Source organism: Mizuhopecten yessoensis, unplaced genomic scaffold, assembly GCF_002113885.1.
Source record: "Mizuhopecten yessoensis strain PY_sf001 unplaced genomic scaffold, ASM211388v2 scaffold10331, whole genome shotgun sequence".
NCBI classification, from domain to species: domain Eukaryota; kingdom Metazoa; phylum Mollusca; class Bivalvia; order Pectinida; family Pectinidae; genus Mizuhopecten; species Mizuhopecten yessoensis.
Genome location: NW_018408493.1, coordinates 1,017,416 through 1,043,042, shown reverse-complemented (window position 1 = coordinate 1,043,042; position 25,627 = coordinate 1,017,416). Strand labels below are relative to the sequence as shown.

General features: G+C 37.8%; 1 protein-coding gene across 1 annotated transcript; it reads right to left on the bottom strand.

Annotated features, from left to right (window-relative positions):
* Window positions 1-19: 19 nt before the first annotated feature.
* Window positions 20-9,227, bottom strand: LOC110460189 (neural cell adhesion molecule 1-like). The gene is made up of 7 exons (XM_021512963.1): window positions 9,055-9,227; window positions 7,970-8,034; window positions 4,961-5,028; window positions 4,356-4,584; window positions 3,747-3,908; window positions 2,616-2,741; window positions 20-534 (listed from the first exon to the last, which is right to left on the bottom strand). Exons 1-7 carry the CDS (start codon window positions 9,063-9,065, stop codon window positions 116-118), a joined length of 1,080 nt encoding a protein of 359 aa, XP_021368638.1. The 5' UTR covers window positions 9,066-9,227; the 3' UTR covers window positions 20-115.
* Between the last annotated feature and the right edge of the window lie 16,400 nt (window positions 9,228-25,627).

Here is a 25,627-nt window from a genome sequence, read left to right as displayed (position 1 = left end):
ACATGTATATAACTACCTATTAAAGAATTATTCAAGCATTTATTTGTTTTTGTATTACACTCAAAGACCCGTGGTGTATCGAGACGAACATTTGCATAATTTTAAACGAAATCTTTCACATTGCCTTCTTGACTGTCATCGCCATTTCGTCGACGCCATATTTGTTTGACGTACGGCAAACGTATGTCGTGAACATATCGTCAAAAACCTGAAAGGTTAGTCGAAACCTTCGTTCGTCAATGAATAAAGAAGGACAGACCGCGGTCACAAAAGACTCAAGTTGGTGGGTATTGTCAATCTGATCCCCGTGTCCTAGAGTTGAGATTTTGATGAGTTGACCCTTATAGTGCCTAAGCCATTCTATGGTAGCGTTCGGAGAACCAGATCCGCTACAAACAAGCGACACTCTTGATCCTTCACTCTTCTCCACATAGGAATCTCCTGTTGTGTTTACTTTTATTGTCTCCCCGAGATCATCAGTGGAAGTACCACAATAATCCTCACTGTATATGTCGAGATCGGCCATAGCACGAACTGCAAAACAAAGTTTTTTTGTTTTTGTTTACAAATGAGTGCATCAAATGCATGTTTGGAATGATATTTATAAATACATCGGTATCACCAACATTGTTTATCTAGAACTTTTGAAAACCATCGAACCCGCATGCAATGGTAGGCTTGGATAAGACTGCTGACGTCAGGCAACTTTTGCAGTTTTGCTTGTTTATTTACCAATGTTAAATAATAATCGATAATAAAAGGAAGTTCTCGAAGTATATATGTTCTAGTTACCCTTTAGTGAGAATTTTGAAGTTTAGCAAAAGGAGGAATAAAGCGTTTATGTTCCATTATATAAAAAAAGTTATTTCCTCACTCTGTAGCTCTTTATTTTTGCACTACTGATGCCTACATCAAAACCAACTGAAGCTATTTCAGGATATTTGCTGCCCTACGCTGGCAGGTATCTTGTATTCAGAAGAGTTTCACAAAGAGAGAATTTAACATTCTTATTATAAATAACAGTTCTGAACTTGCTAAATGAATTGATGTCATATTTAGTACAAGTAGTAGTACACAAGAATCGATGACACATTTGAAAGTACACAATAAGTGATGACGCTTTTGAAAAGAACACAAGATTACGTTGATAGACAGTTTAGAATCATAGTGAATTATTGGATAATTCTAAATAAGAGATGTTACTCTAAACCAAAAGTTTACTGTGAAAGTTAGTTTACAACCTAAATATTCGTGGTCGATTACAATAATTACATATGTTTATAATATGACAAAATCTTAGTCTAATTAGTAATTTTACAAATTAAAAACATCATACATGTAAAACAAAACCCACTGAAACGAAGTGGAGGACCTATTGTTATAGCTGTATCTTTATTATGATTACGCGTTTCATTTTCTGATCGGTTATCAAACATGGCTGGCGTGGCCTCTTTTTGATTGATACATTTAGAGGTGTACGCCAAGGTGATGCCAACGATCCCTGTCGACAGTGTAGTACATTATGGCAATAAACACTCATTTTGAATCGTCGTTTGCAGCTTTGGTGGTAACCAAGAGGACTTCTGTAACGGTCCTCGTTACAATCAAAAGTTCTTTGTTTAGTAGTTATTAAATTCACTGTCAACCTCAGAAAGGAAATGATGTATACCCTATACCAACGTACAGATAGTTGATATAATCAATCCTATATTATTTTGACTTAAAATATAAGTTTGACTTCCTGTTTCTGCAATGGGCATTAATCCAGTTGAGCTCTCTCCCACTTTACATAATGTTTACAAATTGAAGGGCAATGATGTTTGTTTTGGATCATTGCCAGTAACCAGCTCTACACATTTGAGGTCATTTTATACATTTATAGTTTACTTATATCAAATATATCACAGACTCCATTTTCCCAGTATGGCATTCACGGTGGTCAAGGATACTTATCACACATCCCATTTCATCCAAGTGACTATATTTAGCAAAGTCTATTGTACACTTACAACATGTAAAAAAAGGTCAGTTTTCTGTTATCATGTATTACGCGCTGTTTTTTTTTATCTAGTTTCATAGGATCGACTACTTTGGTATTCGCCATGACAGCAAAGCATAAAATATTATCACAACGCTTCCATTAAACACATTTGTGACATAATTTGAAAAGTCTCAACGAAAATCACTCTTCAACCAACGTTGAAACATGGATTGATCAGAATCAATATTCATACTTTTGCAGTAAATACTAGGCCATTGTTAATTAACTACCAAAAATGACAAAAATATAAAAAAAAATCCCATTATAATCTTATAGCTACATTTACTACATATGTATAAGTTAAACGATAATGTGACTCATTTATAATTGGTCAAAGGGTCGCAGTTGTGTTCCTTGAACTTATCTTCCGGCTTCAACTGTCATGCTATTTCGTACATGTAACTACTTGTATGCTAACTCTCTGTTGGAATGTACATGAATATGCGGAGGTCACTAATTGCTAATTTTTCTTGACCGCTAATAGAGATGTAAATACCCACCAATGAAAAACAAGCACAATCCTTTGATTTTGTTTAAAATTATTATTTCAATACTGATTACAAATTCAACTTACAGTCCACTCGAATCTTGATATTCTGCTCCGCAGGAGTTCTGGAAAGTTCATTCGAAGCCACACATCTGTACGATGTACTACAGTGTCTGGAAACGTTCTTGATTTGAAGCAGCTTCCCATGAATGCCTGAGACAAACACCAATTAGCATGAAAGTTATCATTTTTATTAAGTAAAAAAACGAATTAAACAGATATTCATATTAACAATTGTTTTAAAATATCTGATTTTCCTGCATATTTTCAAAATAGCATTATCGCTGTCTAGCTTATGTATCCTATTTCATAATAGTCTGGGTCAAATATACGTCTCATCAGCACTTCTAATTTCATTTAAATGTGATTGATGGAATACCTTCGCACATTTTAGGCAAGATACGCTGTATAATTTGTTTACACTGACATACCATATCTTATACAATAATGTAGGTAATTATACAAAGTCATTTTTTTCCCATACATATGTGATGGATGTATAACTATAATATAACTTATCAATTAAATATCAGATAACTGCATGAAAAGAAAAACTAAGAAAGGCACATGATTTTTTCACGTTTAGAAACTTTAAGTTCTTGCTGTTTTTTCAGGCAAGTAAGCGAGAACGGAAAATTTATTTTGGTTTCATGTTTAACAACTGGATATTTTTTGAAAGGTCACTGCAGCAAGTAAGCGCTTATTTCCTCCTAACTTCATGTAACTTTCTTTCTGTTTTGGAGAATATGAAACATTACGATTCAAAAGCCTATAAATTAATATTCAGGATGGTAAGCAAAAAATTTGATGTAATAATTTTCCAAAAGAAAAGTAATTTTCATAAGTGCTTACATCATTAAATTCACATACAAATAAATGTAACAAAAATAGCAATTAAGACAATAAGTTGACAGCAAGGTTTTGACGGAATTATATACAAAATATATATCATTTAGATAAAAACGAGACATAATGATATACAAAAGCACTCTTGTCATATGCAAATACATATACGTACAATATGTATATTATACTACTTTTATACTAACTCTAAAAAACCTTTATATATAAGATATACTTATTTGTAGCTGGAGTGATTGGCCTACCACACTGGAGCAATATATTCTCATATTATCCAAGTAGGTACAGTGTACTTACCAATATCGTGGAAAGACTCTCTGTTATTCGAATCAATGTCCACAACTTGCCATAGAACAGAAGGAATGGGAAATCCGGAAGCATTACACCATAGTCTAGCAGTGTTTCCTTCCATTACAGTTGCATCTTTTGTGTAGGCGAACTCGGGAATAAAGGCTTTTCCTGAAAATGTCAACATTATACAATTATTACCTTGTTCACAGGTCGATGAATGATTTTAATAACCCCTGAAATAAGTATATTTAACTATGGGAAGAATTAAAGGATAATCGTGAAATGAGCCATTGCCGAATTAACACGTCAATATTAATTAAGAAACTAACTTCATTCTCCCTTACATGACGATGGGGAACGAGACTAAGTTTAACAATGGTCCCTCTGTTTTAACACTTCTTAAGACAATTGTTTCGAGAAATGTCCAATAAAATTACAGAGAATGAGTTCACATTCGTTATAAATTAAAACGCTATGCACAATAACATATTTTTAAATAAGTTATTTTTATGTGAAAATTTTCAAGATAAGCAATGCTGGAATGATCACTGAAGTAGTTTCGAATTACTGATCCGAATTTTAACAAGTTCGGTTTAGATAACTATAAAAACATACTTTCTATTCTAAAGTCGTATTTTTTTAGAACGTCGGTGGGTCTGGCAGCAGCACATTCATAAATGCCTTCGTCATCTTCTATGATCTTTTTTATTACAAGGTCAAAACCATATCTATCATCTATACACCGTTTTCTCACGTCAATTGGATCATTTGCTTTGCGATCACATTTGTCCTTGACATTGAAGACTTTCGTCCCAGATTTTGTCGAGACTTTCCAAATCATAACCTGAAAAAAGAGGAAACAATTTAATATACATATATACAATGAAACACTGTGAAAACCCGCGGAATCGGAATTTAGAAACGAAAAGACAGCATCAGAATCTACGAAGACACACAAACAAAGACCTTCATCAAAATACTTTTTTAAATCCTGACTAAATGTTCATATTTAGAATTTAAAATATATTCGATTTTATCGTAATCAAAATTGTTATTAAATTAAGCAGAATTTCTAACAGATGTGACGATGCAACTTAGAGAAATCCAGCTTTAACCAAAAAAGAAACAAGCATCACATGACAGATGCATCATTTATTGTGTATCATGTGACAACACATAACAACGTGACGCATCGTTTATTGTGTATCCCGGGGTCTCACCTCGTTGTCGCTCCGTCGACTGCAGTCAAACCGCACCTCTGCAGTAATTTTCGCACTGATAATTGTCACTATATAAAATACCAAAATAGAACGTTTAGTAACACAAAATAGTATAGATATTAGAAAAGTGTTGTAAACCGTTATCTATTAGCAGTAACACTTCAAAAGTAATGTTACTAAAACATTTTCCTCTATTTTTTTTCCAATCCGTCTATATGAATGGAGTTTTTTGCATATGAGACTTATAAGGGTACATGTACATCCAAATATTTGTCACGTGATGTAGATAAATATGACCAACAAATTCTGAAGAACGTTTTCTGCTCCGTGTGAGGATGGATCGCAATCTCAACTTGTTTTGTCTTTTATGCTTTATTAAACTGCAGAAATTCCTTTAAAGCACATGTTGAGAATTATGGTAAAACAGAAAACAGGCATAAAAGCATCAATGGTTTATATAAGCATACAACCATCAATGGTAGACATAAGCATCAAGCACCAATGGTAGACATCAGCATAAAATCATTAATGGTAGACAAAAGCATAAAGCATTAACGGAGGACAAAAGCATAAAGCCCCAATAGTAGACATAATCATAAAAGCATAAAGCATAAAGCATCAATGGTAGACATAAGCATAAAGCACCAATAGTAGACATAATCATAAAAACATTAATGGTATACATAAGCACAAACGCATCAATGGTAGGCAAAAGCATAAAGCATCAACGGAAGACATAAGCATACAACATCAATGGTAGACATAAGCAGAAAGCATCAATGGTAGACATAATCAGCCAGGCATCAATGGTAGACATAAGCATACATCATCAATGGTAGACATAAGCATAAACGCATCAATGGTAGACATAAGCATAAAAGCATTAATGGTAGACAAAAGCATAAAGCATTAACGGAAGACATAAGCATAAAGCACCAATAGTAGACATAATCATAAAAGCATTAATGGTAGACATAAGCATAAATGCATCAATGGTAGACAAAAGCATAAAGCATTAACGGAAAACATAAGCATAAAGCACCAATAGTAGACTTAATCATAAAAGCATTAACGGTAGACAAAAGCATAGACGCATCAATGGTCGACATAAGCATACACGCATCAATGGTAGACATAATCATAAAGTATCAATGGTAGACATAATCATAAAAGCATCAATGGTAGACATAAGCATAAACGGTAGACAAAAGCATGAAGCATAAAGCATCAATTGTAGACATAAGCATACCGGATCAATGAGAGACATAAGCATACCGCATCAATGGTAGACATAAGCGTAATGCATCAATGGTAGACATAAGCATAAAATCATTAATGGTAGACAAAATCATAAAGCATTAACGGAGGACAAAAGCATAAAGCCCCAATAGTAGACATAATCATAAAAGCATAAAGCATAAAGTATAAAGCACCAATAGTAGACATAATCATAAAAGTATTAATGGTAGACATAAGCACAAACGCATCAATGGTAGACAAAAGCATAAAGCATCAACGGAAGACATAAGCAGCCAAGCATCAATGGTAGACATAAGCATACAGCATCAATGGTAGACATAAGCATAAATGCATTAATGGTAGACATAAGCATAAAAAGCATTAATGGTAGACAAAACCATAAAGCATTAACGGAAGGCATAAGCATAAAGCACCAATAGTAGACATAATCATAACAGCATCAATGGTAGACATAAGCATAAACGTATCAATGGTAGACAAAAGCATACAAGCATCAATGGTAGACATAATCATCAATGGGAGACATAAGCATACCTCATCAATAGGAGACATAAGCATACCTCATCAATGGTAGACATAATCATACCACATCAATGGTAGACATAAGCATACCACATCAATGGTAGACATGAGCAAAAACGCATTAGTGGTAGACATAAGCATAAACAGTAGACAAAAGCATGAAGCATAAAGCATCAATGGGAGACATAAGCATACCGGATCAATGGGAGACATAAGCATACCGCATCAATGGTAGACATAAGCATACCGCATCAATGGTAGACATAAGCATACCGCATCAATGGTAGACATAAGCATAAAAGCATCAATGGTAGACATTAACATTAAAGCATCAATGGAAGACATAAGCATGAAAGCATATAAAAAAATGACTTAGTGTTCCGAATCACATGTAGAATATAGCGAAAAGGACATCGACGAACATTTCAAACCTATATATCCGTCATCAATATTGTTGTATTGATTACTCATTATTTTATATTTTCTTAATTTACAATATACGCAAGTGTTCAGTTGGCACAGTGGATAGCGCAATCGCCTTTTTACCAAAACGGCCAAGGTTATAGTTCCCGATCAGACGTGTAAAGGTATGGAGTCGCCTGTCCAACCACGTCGGTTTTCTCTGGGTACTCCGGTTTCCTCCCACATTAAAACCCACTGCGGGCTACCCTCCATACCAACACAAGTGGTTAATATAAGTTCATATAACTTGTTTCATGATCGTTATAAAAGAACTAAAGTTATTATTACAATTGTAGTGGAACTGGACTGGATCGATCGTCGGCGACCAGGTAGCTCAATTGGTAGATTGTCCGTCTAGAGTTCGGAGGGTCACGGGTTCGAACCCCGGACTGATCGTGCATATTTCCTCTCCTGTTACAGTGATGCCTATGCCAAACCCTTGTATGCTTGTTAAAGGGCTACCCGAACCTGGGTTGTAAATAGTTGTGTTTTCGGGAGCGAAGAGTTAGAAAAAGGAGGGAGGAATGTAACGGAACTAGACTGGGTCGATCGTCGGCGACCAGGTAGCTCAATTGGTAGATTGTCCGTCTAGAGTTCGGAAGGTCCAGGGTTCGAACCCCGGTCTGGTCGTGCATTTTTCTCTCCTGTTACACAATATTCTTCTAAAACCTGGACTGTATTAAAAAAAAACCTACTGAGTCATGCCTTATTTTGAGTTACAAGGTGAGATCGATGAATACATATTACATCTATAAGGAAACTTACCATCACTGTTGTCTATTGTCGCCATCGCTATCGTCCATGTCATAACCGTCACGAGGACGAAATAACTATATTAATAAAATAAACCTTCATAATATCATAATCTAAAAAACAGCAACATACACCATTTTACAGAATTGTTTGCAAAAAGATATTAGATGATGTATATCGATTAAGGGCATTAATTATATGCATATAAAGAATACCCAACCAAAAAAGTATTCAAAAAAGTTCCCCCCCCCCCCCCAACAACAACAACAACAACCAAAAATCACCAGCCCTCGAACCCGCAACCCAGTGCTGGGGGGGCTAGTGATAGCAGAATGTCAGACACAATAACCACTTGGCCACTGCGGACCCTGTTCATATTTACGCTCTACTGGTCTTCAGTGACGTTTAACAAAAGGAACAAGAACGGCTTAGGTGTTTTAGATGTATTATGAGAAGGTTTTAAAACGAAATCAGCTCACTCGCAAGAGATGTTCACAAATCCGTAAAATGGTAACGCTACATCCGCAGGAAGCAAATACCCAAGTACACGTTAGATAAAGAGATACTATTCNGGCCCCTGTTCATATATACGCTCAACTGGTCTTCAGTGACGTTTAAGAAAAGGAACAAGAACGGCTTAGATGTTTTAGATGTATTATGAGCAGGTTTTAAAACGAAATCAGCTCTCTCGCAAGAGATGTTCAGAAATCCGTAAAATGGTAACGCTACATTAGCATATAAAGTTTTCTCCTTATTCCGCAGGGAGCAAATACCCAAGTACACGTTAGATAAAGAGATACTGTTAATATATATTTACATAGTTTTGCATATGAAATATTTCAAAAACAAAAGGAGCAAACATTTTTTGAATAGGTTATATAGATACATTATGAGAAGGTTTAAAACAAAATCAGGTTACTCTCATTTTTTTTCTCTGAATCAATCGTAACGTTACATCAACATATTATGCTTTCTCCGTATTTTGCAGGGGCAAATACTCAAGTACACATAAGATAAAGAGAGAATATCAATACATACAATGACAGAGTTTAGCACATGAATTCATAATCCTTCGTTATACGAGATTATACGGTTACCTTCCCAACATGTCTGCTTGTTAAATCCGCCCTTTTCTTTGTTTGATATATTCTACATCACACAAAATGTCAACAAATTGTATGACTCACATCGTTGCAATGTAGCAATAACTTTCCTCATCTGAAATCTACACACTATATATATCTGTCTGATGTACCCTCTGTGTGACATACAAGGACTTTGTGTATAGAGACGGAAACAGGATGTAGTGAAGGGGTTGGGGAAACGACACTTAAGGCAAACACATTTTGGGTTTAAATATATACATCAGTCCATACAGAAACCATCATGTGTAGTATGTACTTCGATTAAATAGTATACTAAGAAAACACTTTGTTCAGCCCTAAAATGGTTATATCTACATTAAATGTTGGTATTCTGGTTAAAGTAGGCACACTTATTGCGAGTTGTCTCCCCTCCAACACAGGAAAAGTTAACCAGAACGTTTACCCGTCGTATGTTCGCGTGTGAAAATCTAACTTTCGGTAATATCATACATTTGTAGATGTAGATCTTAATGCATTTCAGAAAACATGAAGTTATCACCGTCTTTATAAATCAACGAGAAACGTCCCCCCACCCCCCCAACCAGTTTCTTTATATTTTTTTTTTCCATTTATTTATTTGTTTTCGGAATCGGGCATTTCATTCCTATAGCTGTAGTTCACATTTAAGTCTGGTATGGATATTAGTTCGTGTTTTTAAGCGCTTAACCCGTTATACAGTTTAACAGTGTTTAAATAAGCAGTTTCCACAAGAAAAGATCACTTATATAAGTGGATAAGGTGTTTAAGTCTGCAAACATTTTGAGTTTTAACATTATTAGGTGTCCCCCATGACTCCGAAGTAATTTTAATTTTTAAAGTCATTCATTATACATTCAAATGCATACAGTCGTTTTGGTCACATATGCACTGCAGACCTTTATTCCGTTTTTGCGGTTTGCAGAGTTATCTTCTCTTGGGAGCAGGTATTGATTGTTACGTCATTGGTTTGTGGGAGAAAATTAAGTCGTTTTCTCAAAATGACGTTACTCTCACAAACCAATGACGTAACAATAAATACCTGCTCCCAAGAGAAGATAACTCTGCAATACGCAAAGACCGAATAACGGTATACATATACAACAGAGAAAGTCCCACGCGGTCATAGTTAAATGAGTAAAATATGATTACTTTTTTTAATGGTCCTAAATGTAAAACCAGATTTGTGTTAATATACTCAATATAACGATAACTGAAAACCACTTTAACTTTATGTGAATTAATTCCATCAACTATATCGGCAGGTTTTATTCGATAACACTCGAATAAGCCATTAAAAGGATACTTTCTTAATATTGACAGTTGTAATTGATGTTACTACTGAGATTTATCTGGTTTTAATTAAAGCGAATGAGTCTCCTCGTGAAATGAAGCTTTTGCAAAAAAAAAAAAAAATTAACAGTAGACATTTTGGCAAACGTTATGACATGTTTCATTAAGAACAATTCAAAACAAAGTTTGAATCTTTTTCATAAGTAGATAAAAGCCACATACTCATGTTAAAATCTCACTTAATGTCCTCCATTCAAAGCAACCGGTAGTAAATATACGTCACAAATGCATATCAAAGTGTTTTTGTTGGGCCTTGTTCAGGAGACATAAGTAGGGACTTCACTTAAGCAGTATACTGGCTCTTAAAAATTACTGCCAGCGTACTACAAACATATCATTATTCGTCACTGACAAATCTTATAGTGCACCGGAAGTTTATCCGTATATACTGTTGTCGGATTACAAGTCACTTTGTACATATATAAGCATTTCGATCACGTGATGTAGACAACTCCTAGTCTACGAGACTGTTGACATCTGCGCACCGCTCGAAATAAATAAATGAATTAATAAAATACATTGTAAATAAACAAACTCTTTATAAACAATCAATTACCGACATCATCACTATCTCCAGATAACATTTAATTTGGAATAAATTGTGTTATAAAATAATAAAAAAAACTAGAAATATGTCAAAATGACATGAAAGTCACCCCATCTCCTGTATGATTATTATTTTCAGTATAATAAATCATTGACCAAGCTACAACTGACATATTTCCACCTGTCAATCAAAATGGTCTAACAATGACTAGTTATGCATACAAACTGTTTAGGTAACCATGCCAACCTACTAGGATATAAAAAGAAAGCATGGTGTTGATTTACTTGAAGAAAATGTTCCATGTCTTATGACCATAAAACACAAACACTACAAATATTTTTTTTATTTATTTTTTATTATTTCTGTGACATTCCCTGGCCTTCTGCATCCCAATTTCAAGGCCTTCCTCATTCAAACATGCCAAAGTGCCAGGATGAGATATTTCATCTGTTAAAATGAAAAAAAAATATATAACAAAACTGAACATGCATATTGGACCAAATCATTTTCACCAAAACTAAAGGCTGAAAATTAAGGAATTTCCAATCCCTATCACTAGTTTGTACTGGTATTGTATTGGTGGTTATTTAACTCCATAGTATCAATTGGTAATTCTCAGTAAAAATAATTTGTTGGTAAAACTGTCAATATCGTCTAGTCATTGGTTTCCGCGCGTTATATATTTCCGCGCAGCCATTTTATCAAGCTATATCTCATTAGGTTGGGTCATCGTCTGTAAACTGACACAAAAATTACCGGAAGTTCGTCCGGAAGACATAAGAATTAATCACTGATTAAAAAACACGCATAAATATGCAGTTTTGCTTAATACACTTTTTATCTTGCCCAAAATGAATCCATACCTGAAACAAGTCCACTGACATGAAGTTTAGAAATTAAACCAACTAATTGTAGTGACTTACAGTGTATTACTGCAGCTGTTAAAGTACTTCCTTCCATTTTAGTTTGTGTATTCTGGAAATGATAAAATATCAGTTTTCTTACAATGTTTAATTGGGATATTTAGTGTGATCATGGTTTATTAAAGCATGTATAGACTATAGGGGTGTAACAATGTATCGGAAAACCAGTATATCGCAATACACAGGCCATATCGTACATGTATCTATCACAATGCGAAGCCGATAATAAAATATTGCTGAATCGCAACATGTTCTAACAGTCAAATAATTATGCTAATAACCATAATCCAGGCTATTACTAGCATACAATTCAATACAAATGTATCACACAAAGGATCTCAGATTTAATGAAAGCATTTTGACACCCATTAAGCCCAATTATCAGAAAAAAACCCATTTTTCCTATGAAATTATATTGCGACACTATCGCAATATTTTCCTTCTGTATTGTAATATATTCTGGTTAGCTCAACCAACAGGGGCTTGTATAGACTTATATGATAAAATTAGCTAGAAATACCTATATATATACGTATTTCTAGCTAATATGTATCATATAAGTCTATACAAGTCCCTGTGCTCAACCCGTATTGTTACACCTACGGAACATGTACCTTCAACCTGCAGGGGGAAATGGAGAAACTAAAGAGAAATGTTTGATGTTACAGATAGAACGATCAGTGATCTTAGGAAATATTATGAAAGGAGCCATGATTTGCAGAAAGAGCTGCAAATACCGCAATACTCTCAATTTTGTTTACATCCTTAAATTAGACTGGATCTTTGTTGGTTAATTTCATAGAAAAGAAATATGAACATGCACAACAGTGCTGTTAAACACATTTGTCCTTACGTTTTGACAGGACACTGACAGGAATATTATTGGCAATAGCGATATACATAAATATGACAATGCCGTGTCCTGCCGGTACAGTATCGCCACGTGGTGACCACGAAGAACTGTACCGGCAAAACATGGTATTGTTTTGTCGGTACCTCGTGGTCACCGCTGCCACCATCGAGCGCTTTTATTATAAATTCTGAATATGGCAATGAACTACTTACCTTACATGACCATCCACTCTTCCGGTTTTCCATTTCAAGTTCTGCCGTTAAGTGTTATGTCGTAAAGTGTTCCAAAGTTGTAAACGTTATCATACGGGATATGAATGTTGATGAAATATTTGTTTGAATGGTGGCGCATTTATTTATAACATATCACCCTTTGAAATTATAATCTGACGGCTGAAAATGGTATGTAAATTAAAAAACCTTAAGCAATTTCCATAAATGTCGTTAACTTTTTACTATGGACGAACTTGATTCAGGCGTGCCGGTTACCGCTGGGAAGGCGGCACCTACCTACTGATTACGTATGTCCCTTAAGTACCGCATGTTCGGCGCCTGCCGTTCGATTAGAAGTTACGCCGGACTGCAGAGAAATGCAAAGCGATACAAAATGTTATTTTAGTCCGCCAAATTGCACGTATGCTTGAATGTAGTGTGCCGGCGGCAAGCACAAACCCGGCATGTCAAATCAAGTTTGCCCTTTTGCTAGGTGACGTTTTCTTGTGTCACTGCGTGAATAGATGATAAAAGAAAAGAGACGTTATTGAGCTTTTCTACCTGAACTTTTTATTACAAAATTTATATTGGTTTAAAAAGAAATTTTACCAATATAGTCGTTGGTCAGACATAAAAATCTCAATCAATCAATAGCAATATATAATATAACAGTCTACCCCTTCGGGAACCTCAAAGGTGACTGATTCATATTCTGAACATATTCAGTTTGAAATTCGGAGCGCGTTTTGGTTGTATGTTAGATCTATTCCTAAATCGATATCTGAGTTATCCAAAAGCTTGTAATTAGCGACAGAAGCAAACGAAAGCCGAAAACAGTGATCGGCAACAGAGGTCAAAATCTGGGACTGAAACCAAAATGAATAGTCCCCGCTGGGGATCCCCCAGGGGTGACTAAAAACCATCAGCCATAATTTTGTGGCAGACATCGATATAGGCACAGATATCCACGTTTATAAATTTATAAATCTCTCCGATTCTTTTCGATTCATCGGATCCGCGAAAACCACAAAGAACAATTATACACAAGGAAAGATCCCTGTCATTCATTAACGGTACCATAAGAAATATAACATACACATGTTGTATTACAATGCGTGGAGAAAAATGACCTGTTTATCTTGGTCAAGGCGGTACCATTTAACACTAATTTACGGAGCCTTTTTTAGAATATTACAAAAATAAACAATCTTTTATAATCCTTTGTACACGTAAGATGGAATAGAACATCGTATATGTGGAAAGCAACGACGAATTTGTATAAAATCGAAAGTACATGCCAAAAAACCCCTAACTTGTACATAAGAGACTCTAAAATAAAAACAAACAACCAAAATGAAACTCAGGAGGGGTATGGCATTTACACACAAATTCAGTTCTATCAAATCAAGAAAAAGTTGGGTTTGGTGTTTTACGTCCGATTAACCGCTAAGGTAATTTATGTATGTGCCAGGTTTTAGTGATGGAGGGAACCCGGAGTTCCCGGAGAAAAACCATCGACCTACGGCCAATACCAGGCGACTCCCCCACGTAGGCTTTGAACCCGCGACCCAGTGGTGGAGGGCTAGTGGAAGCAGAAAGTCAGACGCCTTTACCACTTGGCCATCGCTGCCCCATCAAGGAAACATGTCAGCCACCACCAACGGACTAATTCGAATCAGGGTAGGACACAAAAAAAAAACCCCGGCATCCCAAAACACCTGAGGGAGGAGGAGGAGGAGGAAGGGGAGGGGGATTCTTGACTGACTTACCCAAGGCTGCCTAAGCCGATCTGTGCCGAGGATGGAGATATCTCCTTTCCGTATACCTCCAAGAGAGGATGTTTTTATCCCCCATTTTGTCAAAACCAAACTTCATGTACACTCTCTTAAAACAATGAAACACGTGTTCGTTATGTGATTCAAAGACCATACTTTTATAGAGTTTTAAATTATTCATATGTGTAAATGTATTTAGCTATGAAGAAGAAAAATCACCTTACTTGGCATATAAACTTCAGTGCGTAACACATGTGTATAACTTCTGATTTAGTACGCACTTATGTTTCGTGGTTGTTTTTCTCAAAGTGAAGCACAGAAAACCTGGAGTGGATACCTCAGTCCAGTAGGGAAGGACATATGTGTCGTGTGAGCTAGCTTAGTAACTGTTCTGTCAGAGAATTTAAGCTACTTGCTTCGCTGTTCAGGCAAAACATTGGATTTTCAACTGCCGTGTTTTGGTATATAAAGTTATCTCCCCTTAATTTCGTTTTGTCTATAATTTACCGCAATTGTGCCATGTAGCTTAGTTTGTTAGAGTGACAGTTAAACAATCACAGTTACGGGGTTGGAACCATGGTTATACACGTACGGAAGCAAGTTTTATGAGTAAACGGACCTTGTTTTAAAGCTGATTACAAGTCGATTGACGAAGAACTATCAAGTTTGGACATGGCATGAATGGAGAAGATGAATGCGGTTGAGGCATGGAATCGTTTTGTTGAAACAATATCAAAAGTAACAGACAATCATATACCGGTGAACAAAGTGTAACCACGTCGTAACAGTAAACACCCTCTCAATCGAGAGGCGGTTCAGGCATTAAGGGGAAAACGGAGCAAGTGGAAAAACTATGTGCATTGCAAATCCAGGGGGAAATATTCATAAATATAAGCAAGCTCGTACACTGTAACAAATTTTGTCAGGAAATCTGTTTTCCTCAAGGAAAATGACAAAGCACAGAACATTAAATAAACAACCATAACCAGCTTTGGAGGTACACTCGTTCTAAGACGACGACAAAAGCGGCAGTGTCCAATGTCTATAATAGCGCGGGTGTCCTTACTATCAATGACCAATAAAAGGGTGATGCTCATACCAGGGAAAAGGAAGAAGAGTTACCTTCCTTACCTAGTGAACACTTGGAGCAGAAATTATCTGACACGCGAATTACAGATGAGGAAATCTAGTCTGCAGTTAAAGCGATGGACGGTTCTAAATCATCGGGTCCGGACAGTAAGTGCAGGAACTATGAAAACCATTGAACATCATTTACAATAAATCATTGTCAGAAGGATTTTACCCTAAGACTGGAAAAAAATGAACATCACCCCAATCTACAAAAGAGGTAGGAAGTAGGATTGTAGTAACTATAGACTGATCAGTCTGACATTAGTTTTCGCAAAAGCACTACAGAGAATCATTAGGAACAGAGTAGCAGATCACATGTTAAGAAATAAACTATTTTCGGACCACCAGTATGGCTTCAGGAGTGAAATATCATGTAATCTTCAACTGCTCGAGATCATGGTAAGTTGGTCTGAATAAAGCCAATGAGGTTGATGGCGTGTATATGGACTTTATTAAAGCGTTCGATACAGTTCCTCACAGGAGGCTCATGGAAAAGGTTGAAGGGTATGGAATTAATTGACATGTAGGAAATTGGGTACAGGACTTTCAGCACAACATGTGCATCAAAATCAATCCCAGTAACGAGTGGAGTTCCCCAGGGAAGCGTTTTGGGACCGGTTTTGTTCCGAATATAGCAATGATTTTCCGGGTGCGACTAGAAACATAGCAAAACTGTTTGCGGATGATGCAAAAATCTATGGTTAAATAACATCCCCTGAGTGTATCGATTCCATGCAGGAGGATCTCGACATCATTAGTCAGTGTATAGAGACATGGCAAATGAAACTGACCAAAGACAAATGTAAATATATGAATATCAAGCTTAGCAATACGGAATCATATCAAGGTTATACTTTAACTGACGACAACAGTACTTCATTAATTCAGAAAGTGATACGCGACAAGGACTTTGAAATAGATTTCGATAACAACTTGAAATGCACTGACCATGTCAATGCATAAGCAAAGAAGGCTAACAGAATGGTGGGTCTAATATTTAAATATTTCATATACATGGACGAGGAAATCGCATATCTCTACAAGTCTCTAGTAATACCCCACTTGGAGTACTGCACATCAGTTTGGTTTCCTATGTACAAAAAGGACCGTGAGACACTGGAAAATATGCAGCGTCGTGCTACAAGGTTGTTGCCTCATCTAAAACACGTAAGCTACGAGGAACGTTTGAGGAAATTAGAAATTCCATCATAAGAATACGAACGGGAAAGAGCGGACATGGTACATTAATTGTATAAACCTGTACAAAATTTGTAACGGTCTGGTGGATGCCAATATAGACAAATTTCGCGGCTGGACATAACATGCACAACAGTAGAGGACGCAGTAGAAGACTCTACAAAAAACCTTTTAGAACAAAACTAGGAGGAAACGGGTTTTCAAGCCGTGAGACTAAATTCTGAAAAATCTAACAACTCAATTTGTAAACGTTGTCGTTGAGATCTTTTAAATCAAGACTAAACCGTGCATGGAAGGAACACCCAGGCAAAGTCAGTATCGCATGCTTCAGAGCGGGACGTACAGACCGGGAGTGTGTACCAGTCACACCAGTAGATGCGTCAATAGTAGTCGTAGACTATTGGTATGACGTCGACAACGGTGAGTTAATGGTGAGTTAAGGAAGAAGCACATAGCTTAGAAGCCTATTACGGGAATGGTGGTTGAGTCACAAGTAACATACTGTTACAGGAGGAAACACAGGGGCATCATTAGAAAAAAAACATATCTTTGCAACAAACACAAACAGGTATAGTACGAAGCCAATGTACCTACTTCTACCACGGACTACCGTGCTTCGTCAAATTTACTTTCTGAGAAAGCGCAACACGAATAAATAGTGAAAAAGTTCGTGAGAAAGTTAACGAATGAATGGAAGAATGAGTGAATGGAATGATGTTTAAGTATGTTGAAATTGATGTTTTATGTTTTATATTTACATTCTTACAACGGGATATTATGTCAAGATACTTATTTTTTTCATCCAATCAAAGCCACCTATATATATAGCTAGGGCTATATTGGAATTTTTGATAGCGAGGAGCTGGAGTGACGGTGAGCGAAGGGAGGGTAAAAACATAGGTAGGCCTGATATAAAATAAAAAACAAACTTGTAATGAACAATATAAAAATAGAAATGATAATGTGTCACTGGGGGTTTAGTCCGTCGGGGAGGCTCCATTGAAACTGAGGGGTATTTGGGGGTGAATAAACAACCCAAGCTCGATGTCTTGATAACGAACCAGTGGTTTCATTGTAGGTAAATCTTACCATGCAACGATACAAACATACAATACTTTACTACGCATACACAAAACGCTATCGATACATATATAACAGATACGAGTACAATCTGACAATTAGCACATAGCTGTTAAATACGTACGTTTAACCGGGGATTATATAATAACAAAAAAAGAATTGGAAATAGGACACTATTTCCTTATCTATTAGTTACAATATGGATTGCAATTTACCTTTACACATATATTATATTATTAGTGTATGTCCCTTTGGCATTTACTGTTGACATTACTCATAAATGGCGAAAACTATTCACGGACGTACACTTTGACGGGACATTCAAAAGGATATATACATATTGGGATTATTATGACTTATAATGAAATAATCACCAATCCCCTGTGTGTGGCAGAACGCTTTACAATATGTCCAGCTCATGTATTAGTCTTTACACATATTCAAATCTGTAAACATAAACGATACAAATAATAAGATATGGAATATAAACAAATCGTACCAGCTGGTGTAATGGCGGTCACTCAGGTAAACCCAGCGTACGCACACATACATGTTTTATTTAAAATAATATAAAATACCGTACAAATAATATCAGATACTGCTCGCGGGAAATACCGCACGCCGGACAGGAGAAAGGACAAATAGAAAAGATCGACAGGTTAGTTTGTAAATCGAGATCTCGAGTTTATACCTCATTTATATTCTTGTCAGTCGTCTTTGTCGTCGCTCTCTCATCTACCTAAAGTCATACAAAGGTATCATATAATAGATATATACTGACGTCACACTACTGGCCTCTATACCGGACATATTATTATAAAACAATTATTATACAACATTAAAACTAAATTTGATAAAATTCACTCCTGCCACATTCTCTTCCTGACCAAAGAATATCGTCCTCGATATGAACATAGTGAGCGTGTCACTGGGGGTTTAGTCCGTCGGGGAGGTGATACAGGCTGATCAAACCCGGAAATATTACTGATCGGAAGAAGTAGGTTCCGGTGTAAAGTTCGCACTTTTCCCTCGCCATCTCCTTCTTCACTGTGTATGCTGGTATCTCGGCGTTGGGTTTTCCAGTCACAATGTAGGGTTCTTCCTCCCACTTGTTGGCCAACTTATGCCTGCCATCGAAGGCAACAACCTTCACCAGCACACGATCTCCGATAACGATAGTAGTTCCTCGATCTTTAGTGTCATAGTTCTTTTTCTGTTTTGACTGGGCTTTATATATATTGGCTGAAGCTAGTTCATACGCTTTCTTCAAACGCTGTAGTAGATCTCCGACGTAGGCAGTCAAAGATGTCTCCTTATGGCAGAAATCAAGCCCGAAAGCAAGATCTACAGGTAACCGCGGGATCCTTCCGAACATCAAAAAATTAAGGAGACTGTCCAGTTGACTTGTGTCGGGTGCAGTTATATGCATGGAGAAGCGATGAAATGTGTGCCTTCAAATCCTTCTTCTGATCCTGTTCGAGCGTCCTGAGCATGCTGATCAAGGTACGGTTAAACCGTTCACAAAGTCCATTTCCCATGGGGTGGTAGGGCGTAGTGTGAGACTTCGCGACACCAGTAACCTTGCACAACTCATTAAGCAACTGGCTCTCGAAATTGGGTCGTCTGTCGGAATGAATCCTTTTGGGTAACCCATAGTGGACGACGAAATGATTGAAGAAGGTATCTGCTGTCGTCTTAGCAGTGGTATTCCTCGTGGGAATGGCCAAAGCGTATTTCGTGAAGTGGTCTGTGATCACGAGCACATCGTTGTATCCTCCCTGGGATGTTTCAAGACACAGGAAATCCATACAGACAAGTTCCAATGGTTGGTATGAACTGATGTTTACATGCGGTGCAAAACTGTTGGTTGGAGATTTTCCTAGCACACAGCGTCGACAAACTTGCATCCAGTCCTCCGTATCACGCATCTTTCCAATCCAAAAACCTATCCTGTAGTAAGGATAATGTCTTGTCTCGTCCAAGGTGACCCATCTTGTCATGAACCAACGACAGCCATGTTGGAATCTGGGAATGAGGTAAAAACAGCGGTTTCCTTTCCTCTCCTTCTACTGATCTGCATCTGTAGAGTACATCACCTTCGAGCTTCAACTTCTCAAAATTACTTCTCCAAGCTGAATGAATCCTGGAAAATGGAATATCATCCTTCCGTGGTTCCCTTCCCTTACCCACGGTATCCAAAAGGAAATTTCTGGGTCATTCTGCTGCTCCTCAGCAACCATCTGGATGTCTGTCATGATCGGTTCATCTTCCAATGGTTGTAAAACATCGGCGGACATCGAAACACTCTCAACACATGGTGTTTGCACTCGAAAGTTGAGAGCCTTTATGACAACACTGGGAATAAATTGCTCGTCTGGCTTCTTCAATGAAGGGTGGCGTGACATCCCGTCAGCATCCTCGTTATGACTACCTGGTCGATAGATGATGTCAACGTCATACGCCGCAAGAGCCGCTACCCATCTCTGTGATGTGGCATCAAGTTTCGTCGATGATATAACGTAAGTCACAGGATTAATGTTCGTCACTGCAGTGAACCTCTGGCCAAACAGGTAATCCTTAAACTTGTCCGTCACTGTCCATTTGAGCACCAGGAACTCAAGTTTATGCGCAGGATATCGCTGTTCGGACTTTGACAATCCTCTACTGGCATAAGCAATTACTTTCTTCACACCGCTGTCGTCTTGGTAAAGCACAGCACTAAGTCCTAGTAGTGACGCATCTGTCTGAAGACTAAATGTTTGGTCGAAATCTAGATAACCGGGAACAGGAGGTTCTGTTTGACATTTCTTCAAATACTCAAATGCAGCTTCCTGCTCCTCTCCCCAAACCCATTGGCAACCTTCCGATTTCACTTTTCTTAGCTCCCTTCTTAGGTTTCCTGGTGGTAGGCATCAAAATTGTTTAAGGACGGGCAATGCGTGAGAAATCCTTAATGAATCGGCGATAATATCCCACGAATCCCAAGAACCGTCTAACGTCCTCCGGAGTCTGTGGGCGTGGCAAATTCGCTACCTTCTCAATCTTTGCTGGGTCTGGTTCTATACCGTCCTCCGAAACAACGTGCCCAACATACTTAACCTTTCTCTTGAATAAGTTGCATTTCTGAGGAGAGAGCTTCATTCCATGAACCTTCAATCTCTGGAAAACATTGTCGAAGCGTTCTAAATGCTCCTCATATGTCCGGGAGAAAACTATCATATCGTCGATATAGACGTAGCATATCCTGGTTTGTAGATCAGACAGACACTCCTCCATGAGACGCTGGTACGTGGCAGCCGCGTTGGCAAGTCCAAACGGCATCCTGGTGTATTCATAAAACCCTAGCGATCCCACGGTGAATGCTGTCCGTCCTTATGCTGATCAAATAATTCTACTTGGTGGTAACCAGACTTCATATCCACCACGGAAAAGAATCTGTTCCCAGCTAAGGAATCCGGGATCTCGTCAACTCTAGGAAGTGCATACGCATCCTTTACTGCCCGTTGATTGAGTTGGCGGTAGTCTACACTTAGTCGAAGAGACCCATTCTTCTTACGCACCAACACCACATTCGACATCCATGGAGAATGGGATCGCTGTATCACTCCAGCTGTCAAGAGCGGATGAAGATGGTTCCTCACTTATTCTAACATGGATGGTGGTATCCGTCTATGGCGCTGCTTGAAGGGAATATCTTCGATCAATTCGATGCGATGTTTCACTTAGTTGGTCCTTCCTAAATCAATGTCTATGGCGGCGAATATTGGTCTGAACTTCTCAAGAAGCTAGCGGCCACGTGACAACTCATCCGCTGTAAGTCCCTCTGTATGTATCTCAACCTTGTCTAGGATGTCTTCGTTTTCATCAGCTTTCGTCTCAAGCTGAGAGATATCCTCCACGGAAACAGGTTGAAGCTCACACAGGATAGCCCTAGGTTGAATTGTCACAGTTCTTGTCGACATGTTGCTGATATGCACCAATATCAATAATTCATTATTTGGAGGTCTGTATGGAACAATGGACGAAGTCAAATCAAGATCTGGAGGAATCGAAGACTTTTCTGTGGGCTGAATTAACGCACAAACTTGTGGATAGTTGATCTTCTTGCTGAGACTTCCTTCAAGCACAACATCAGAGTTTGGCTTTATGGTCACATGTGTCAATGGCACATCTAACAATAGCTAACTGGTTGTTTCGTCTGGACAGTTCCCTCTCTCTGACGAGTATGCATCTAAATGCAAGATAGATGGACGTTGTCAATTTGGCACACTGTGAAAATGTTGATCCAAACCGTTGCTCTGTCCTATTATCCATGAGAACACCAAGGATATTGGTTCCTAATAATATTGGTACATGGGCATTATATGGCGTTGATGGAACTATGAGAAATAAACACTTCTCTATACAGGTATCTTTCTTATCCACGCCAGTCTCTCAAAAATCAATTATCACTTCCACAATACCCTCATATGGCAAAGACGTCCCACCTGCACATTCAATGTTCAAAGTATCCTGAACATATCTAATTTCCAAATGGCTGAGATATTCATCATAGAATGCACGGCTGATAGTAGAGACTGTAGAACCACTGTCCACTAATGCTGGTGTTCGAATTCCACTGTAGAACCACTGTCCACTGATGCTGGTGTTCTAATTCCACAGGTGTTCGCTGCTTAGGGCTAGTCCTCTCGACACCTAACGTCCGCCCTTCGACGCAGGCTTGTTGGAGTTTAAAGGTTTCTTGACACCCACCTTGGCTCTGCATCCAATTTCAATGTGACCTTCTCTTCCACATCTAAAGCATACAGGTTCAGCATCATCTGCAGTATCATGATGTACCGAAACGTCATCTTGCTGAGGCTGGAAGTTCTGGTAACGCGATTCTGATTGCGATTTCCACCACGCTGTCTATTACTTCCACGGTCAAAATTCTGGTTGCCCTGCTTCCCTCTATAACTCTGGTTTCCATACTGCTGTTGATTCTTCAATGACTGCATGTCAGTGGACAGCTGCTGGATCATGTCTCTCAACTGTGTCATCTCTGATTCTGAGCTGGCGGGTACGTTAGTAGCTGACTTCACGGGCTCTGGCGTCTTCTTGCTACTGTCTGGCTGTCTACTCCGGCGGTCTCCTCGACTCTACGTATTGAGCTGGCGGGTACGTTAGTAGCTGACTTCACGGGCTCTGGCGTATTCTTGCCACTGTCTGGCTGTCTACTCTACTGCGGTCTTCCTCGACTCTACGTATTGCCACTCGAAGATGATCAAAGTCATGGATGGATTCAAATAAATGCCCAGTAGGGTCTTTCAGGCTCGGAAGCAACCCAGTCCAGGACATAGTTCTCAGCATGGAATCCACTTTTGTGCTCTGCACCTCTCCAGCTTCTCCAGCCTTGGCTAACAAGTCCTCCAGCCTACAACTCCACGTTGATGCATCATCATCAGACTCCTGCTTCGAGCTGTAGAACTTAGCCAAGATCATCTCTGACTGCTGCACATCTCCATAAACACTGTCCATCTTCTCCAGGATAACATCAACCGAAGCATCTGGTCCAAGTCTTGCCCATGCTCGAAGAGCATCACCTCTCAAGGAACTCCTGATGGCCTGTCCAACAGTCTGTGTTGATTAACCTTGCCGAGCAATAAACTTAACTTCACTTCTCCAAATATCATAGCTTACATCCTTCATGTTGTCTCCTGAAAAATTTGACAACTTTGGGAAATGATGTTTAAAATCAGCCATGGAAGGTAGTGGCGGTGTCTCCTTCCTTTCCTCCCCCTGACCAACATGTCCTCCCATGAATGCCTTGAAGTCGTCCAAGGTATCAATCTTTGGTTTCAGGTTCATTTCCTAGAAACATTCCAACAACTTCTTTGCTTCCGGTTCCGAGAGTTCTGCTATGATGACTTGTAATCAAGGACACCATATAATATTTTTCTTTTTTTTTAAAATCCGGATAAGTCCACAGTTTCCTTGGTGATATAATTCACAAAGTCCTATGTTCACGTGTGTTATTAAAGCACAAAATAAACAAAAAATATATAACGCCTGAAATAAAGTCTTAAAACTGAATATGATATATTAAAATATTATTGTATCACATAATGATCAATTTACACCCCCCTGTGTATGTATACTTACCAAATACTTACCAAAGATGAGTTCTGCCAAATATCAGGTACTATCACCTCTACACAGTACGAAATAAGTAAAGCTATATATAAGACTAGGTCAGTAAGTGTGACAATATCTAAATTCTAAATGATTCCCAAATTCTAAATTATTCCCAAATACTTAAAAAAATAAAACTAATTAACTAAGTAATTCCCTGTCTGAAAAAACAACAACACATTTGTACTTACTCACATACCTGAAATGCTAATGGTTAATCAGTAAAGAGTGAATATGACTGAAATGTGAAAAGGTGAACGCAAGAATCTCTAACAGATATACCATATACTACTAAATGAAAAAATAAAAATAAATTGAATTAAATAAATCAAGGAGAAAGTTAAAAGAAGAAAACAACCACCAAAAATATCTAAGTTATTTATGTACTAGACCAGTGAGCAGTTACCTGGGCAAAACAATACAAGTACGTGCACTTATATAAAAAATCCCAATACACAAAGCAAACAATTCAAAGGCAAATAGAGCAACACAAAAAACAAACACAAATTACAATAAGCAAATTAGAATCAACATAATGCAAAAAATCAATAATGCAACAATATTTAATCAAATGAAAATAAATAGCTATAAAGCAACACAATACACAGTTGACAGTCACTAAACACAGTCACTATACAACACAGCAAAGCTTGGCAAGACGTCTTCTGTAATGTTCCGTTGGTAATCTAATTTATATAGCTTAATGGATATCTAGATATGAGTCTCTTCTATAACGTACAATATCTAGATGAGCAAAGCACTGTCTAATAAATGTCTTTCAGGGGCTTAACGTGAAACACAGTGCTTTCCAAAAGGTAAGTTCATCGAATCATGGGCGCAGACATCTTGGAAAATAATCTTGATCATATCAGCGTTTTAGTCAAACGTATTATGGACGTAATATATCTGTGTCTTGCAGACGCTTAAAATTACACACGCATAGAACGCACCCGTTAGATGTACGTGTACCTGTCACTGTAGCTAATGTCACCTGGTCTTGGTTGGCTGACTACGATTACACACAAAGCAAAGCCTGCATAGCTTGAAACATGGCACGTACGACAAGCATTGGCATCACAGTTTAAACTGGCACAAACAAATGCTGGACTGTTCTCACGGGTTCTCACTGGAGGCTCCATTGAAACCGAGGGGTATTTGGGGGTGAATACACAACCCAAGCTCGACGTTTTGATAACGAACCAGTGGTTTTATTGTTCATCACGCTAAGTAAATTATAAGAAAAAATATCTAAGTTTGTAAGGATGTGTGTAAATTGTGTCTCGTGCTGTATCATGTATATTCAGGCC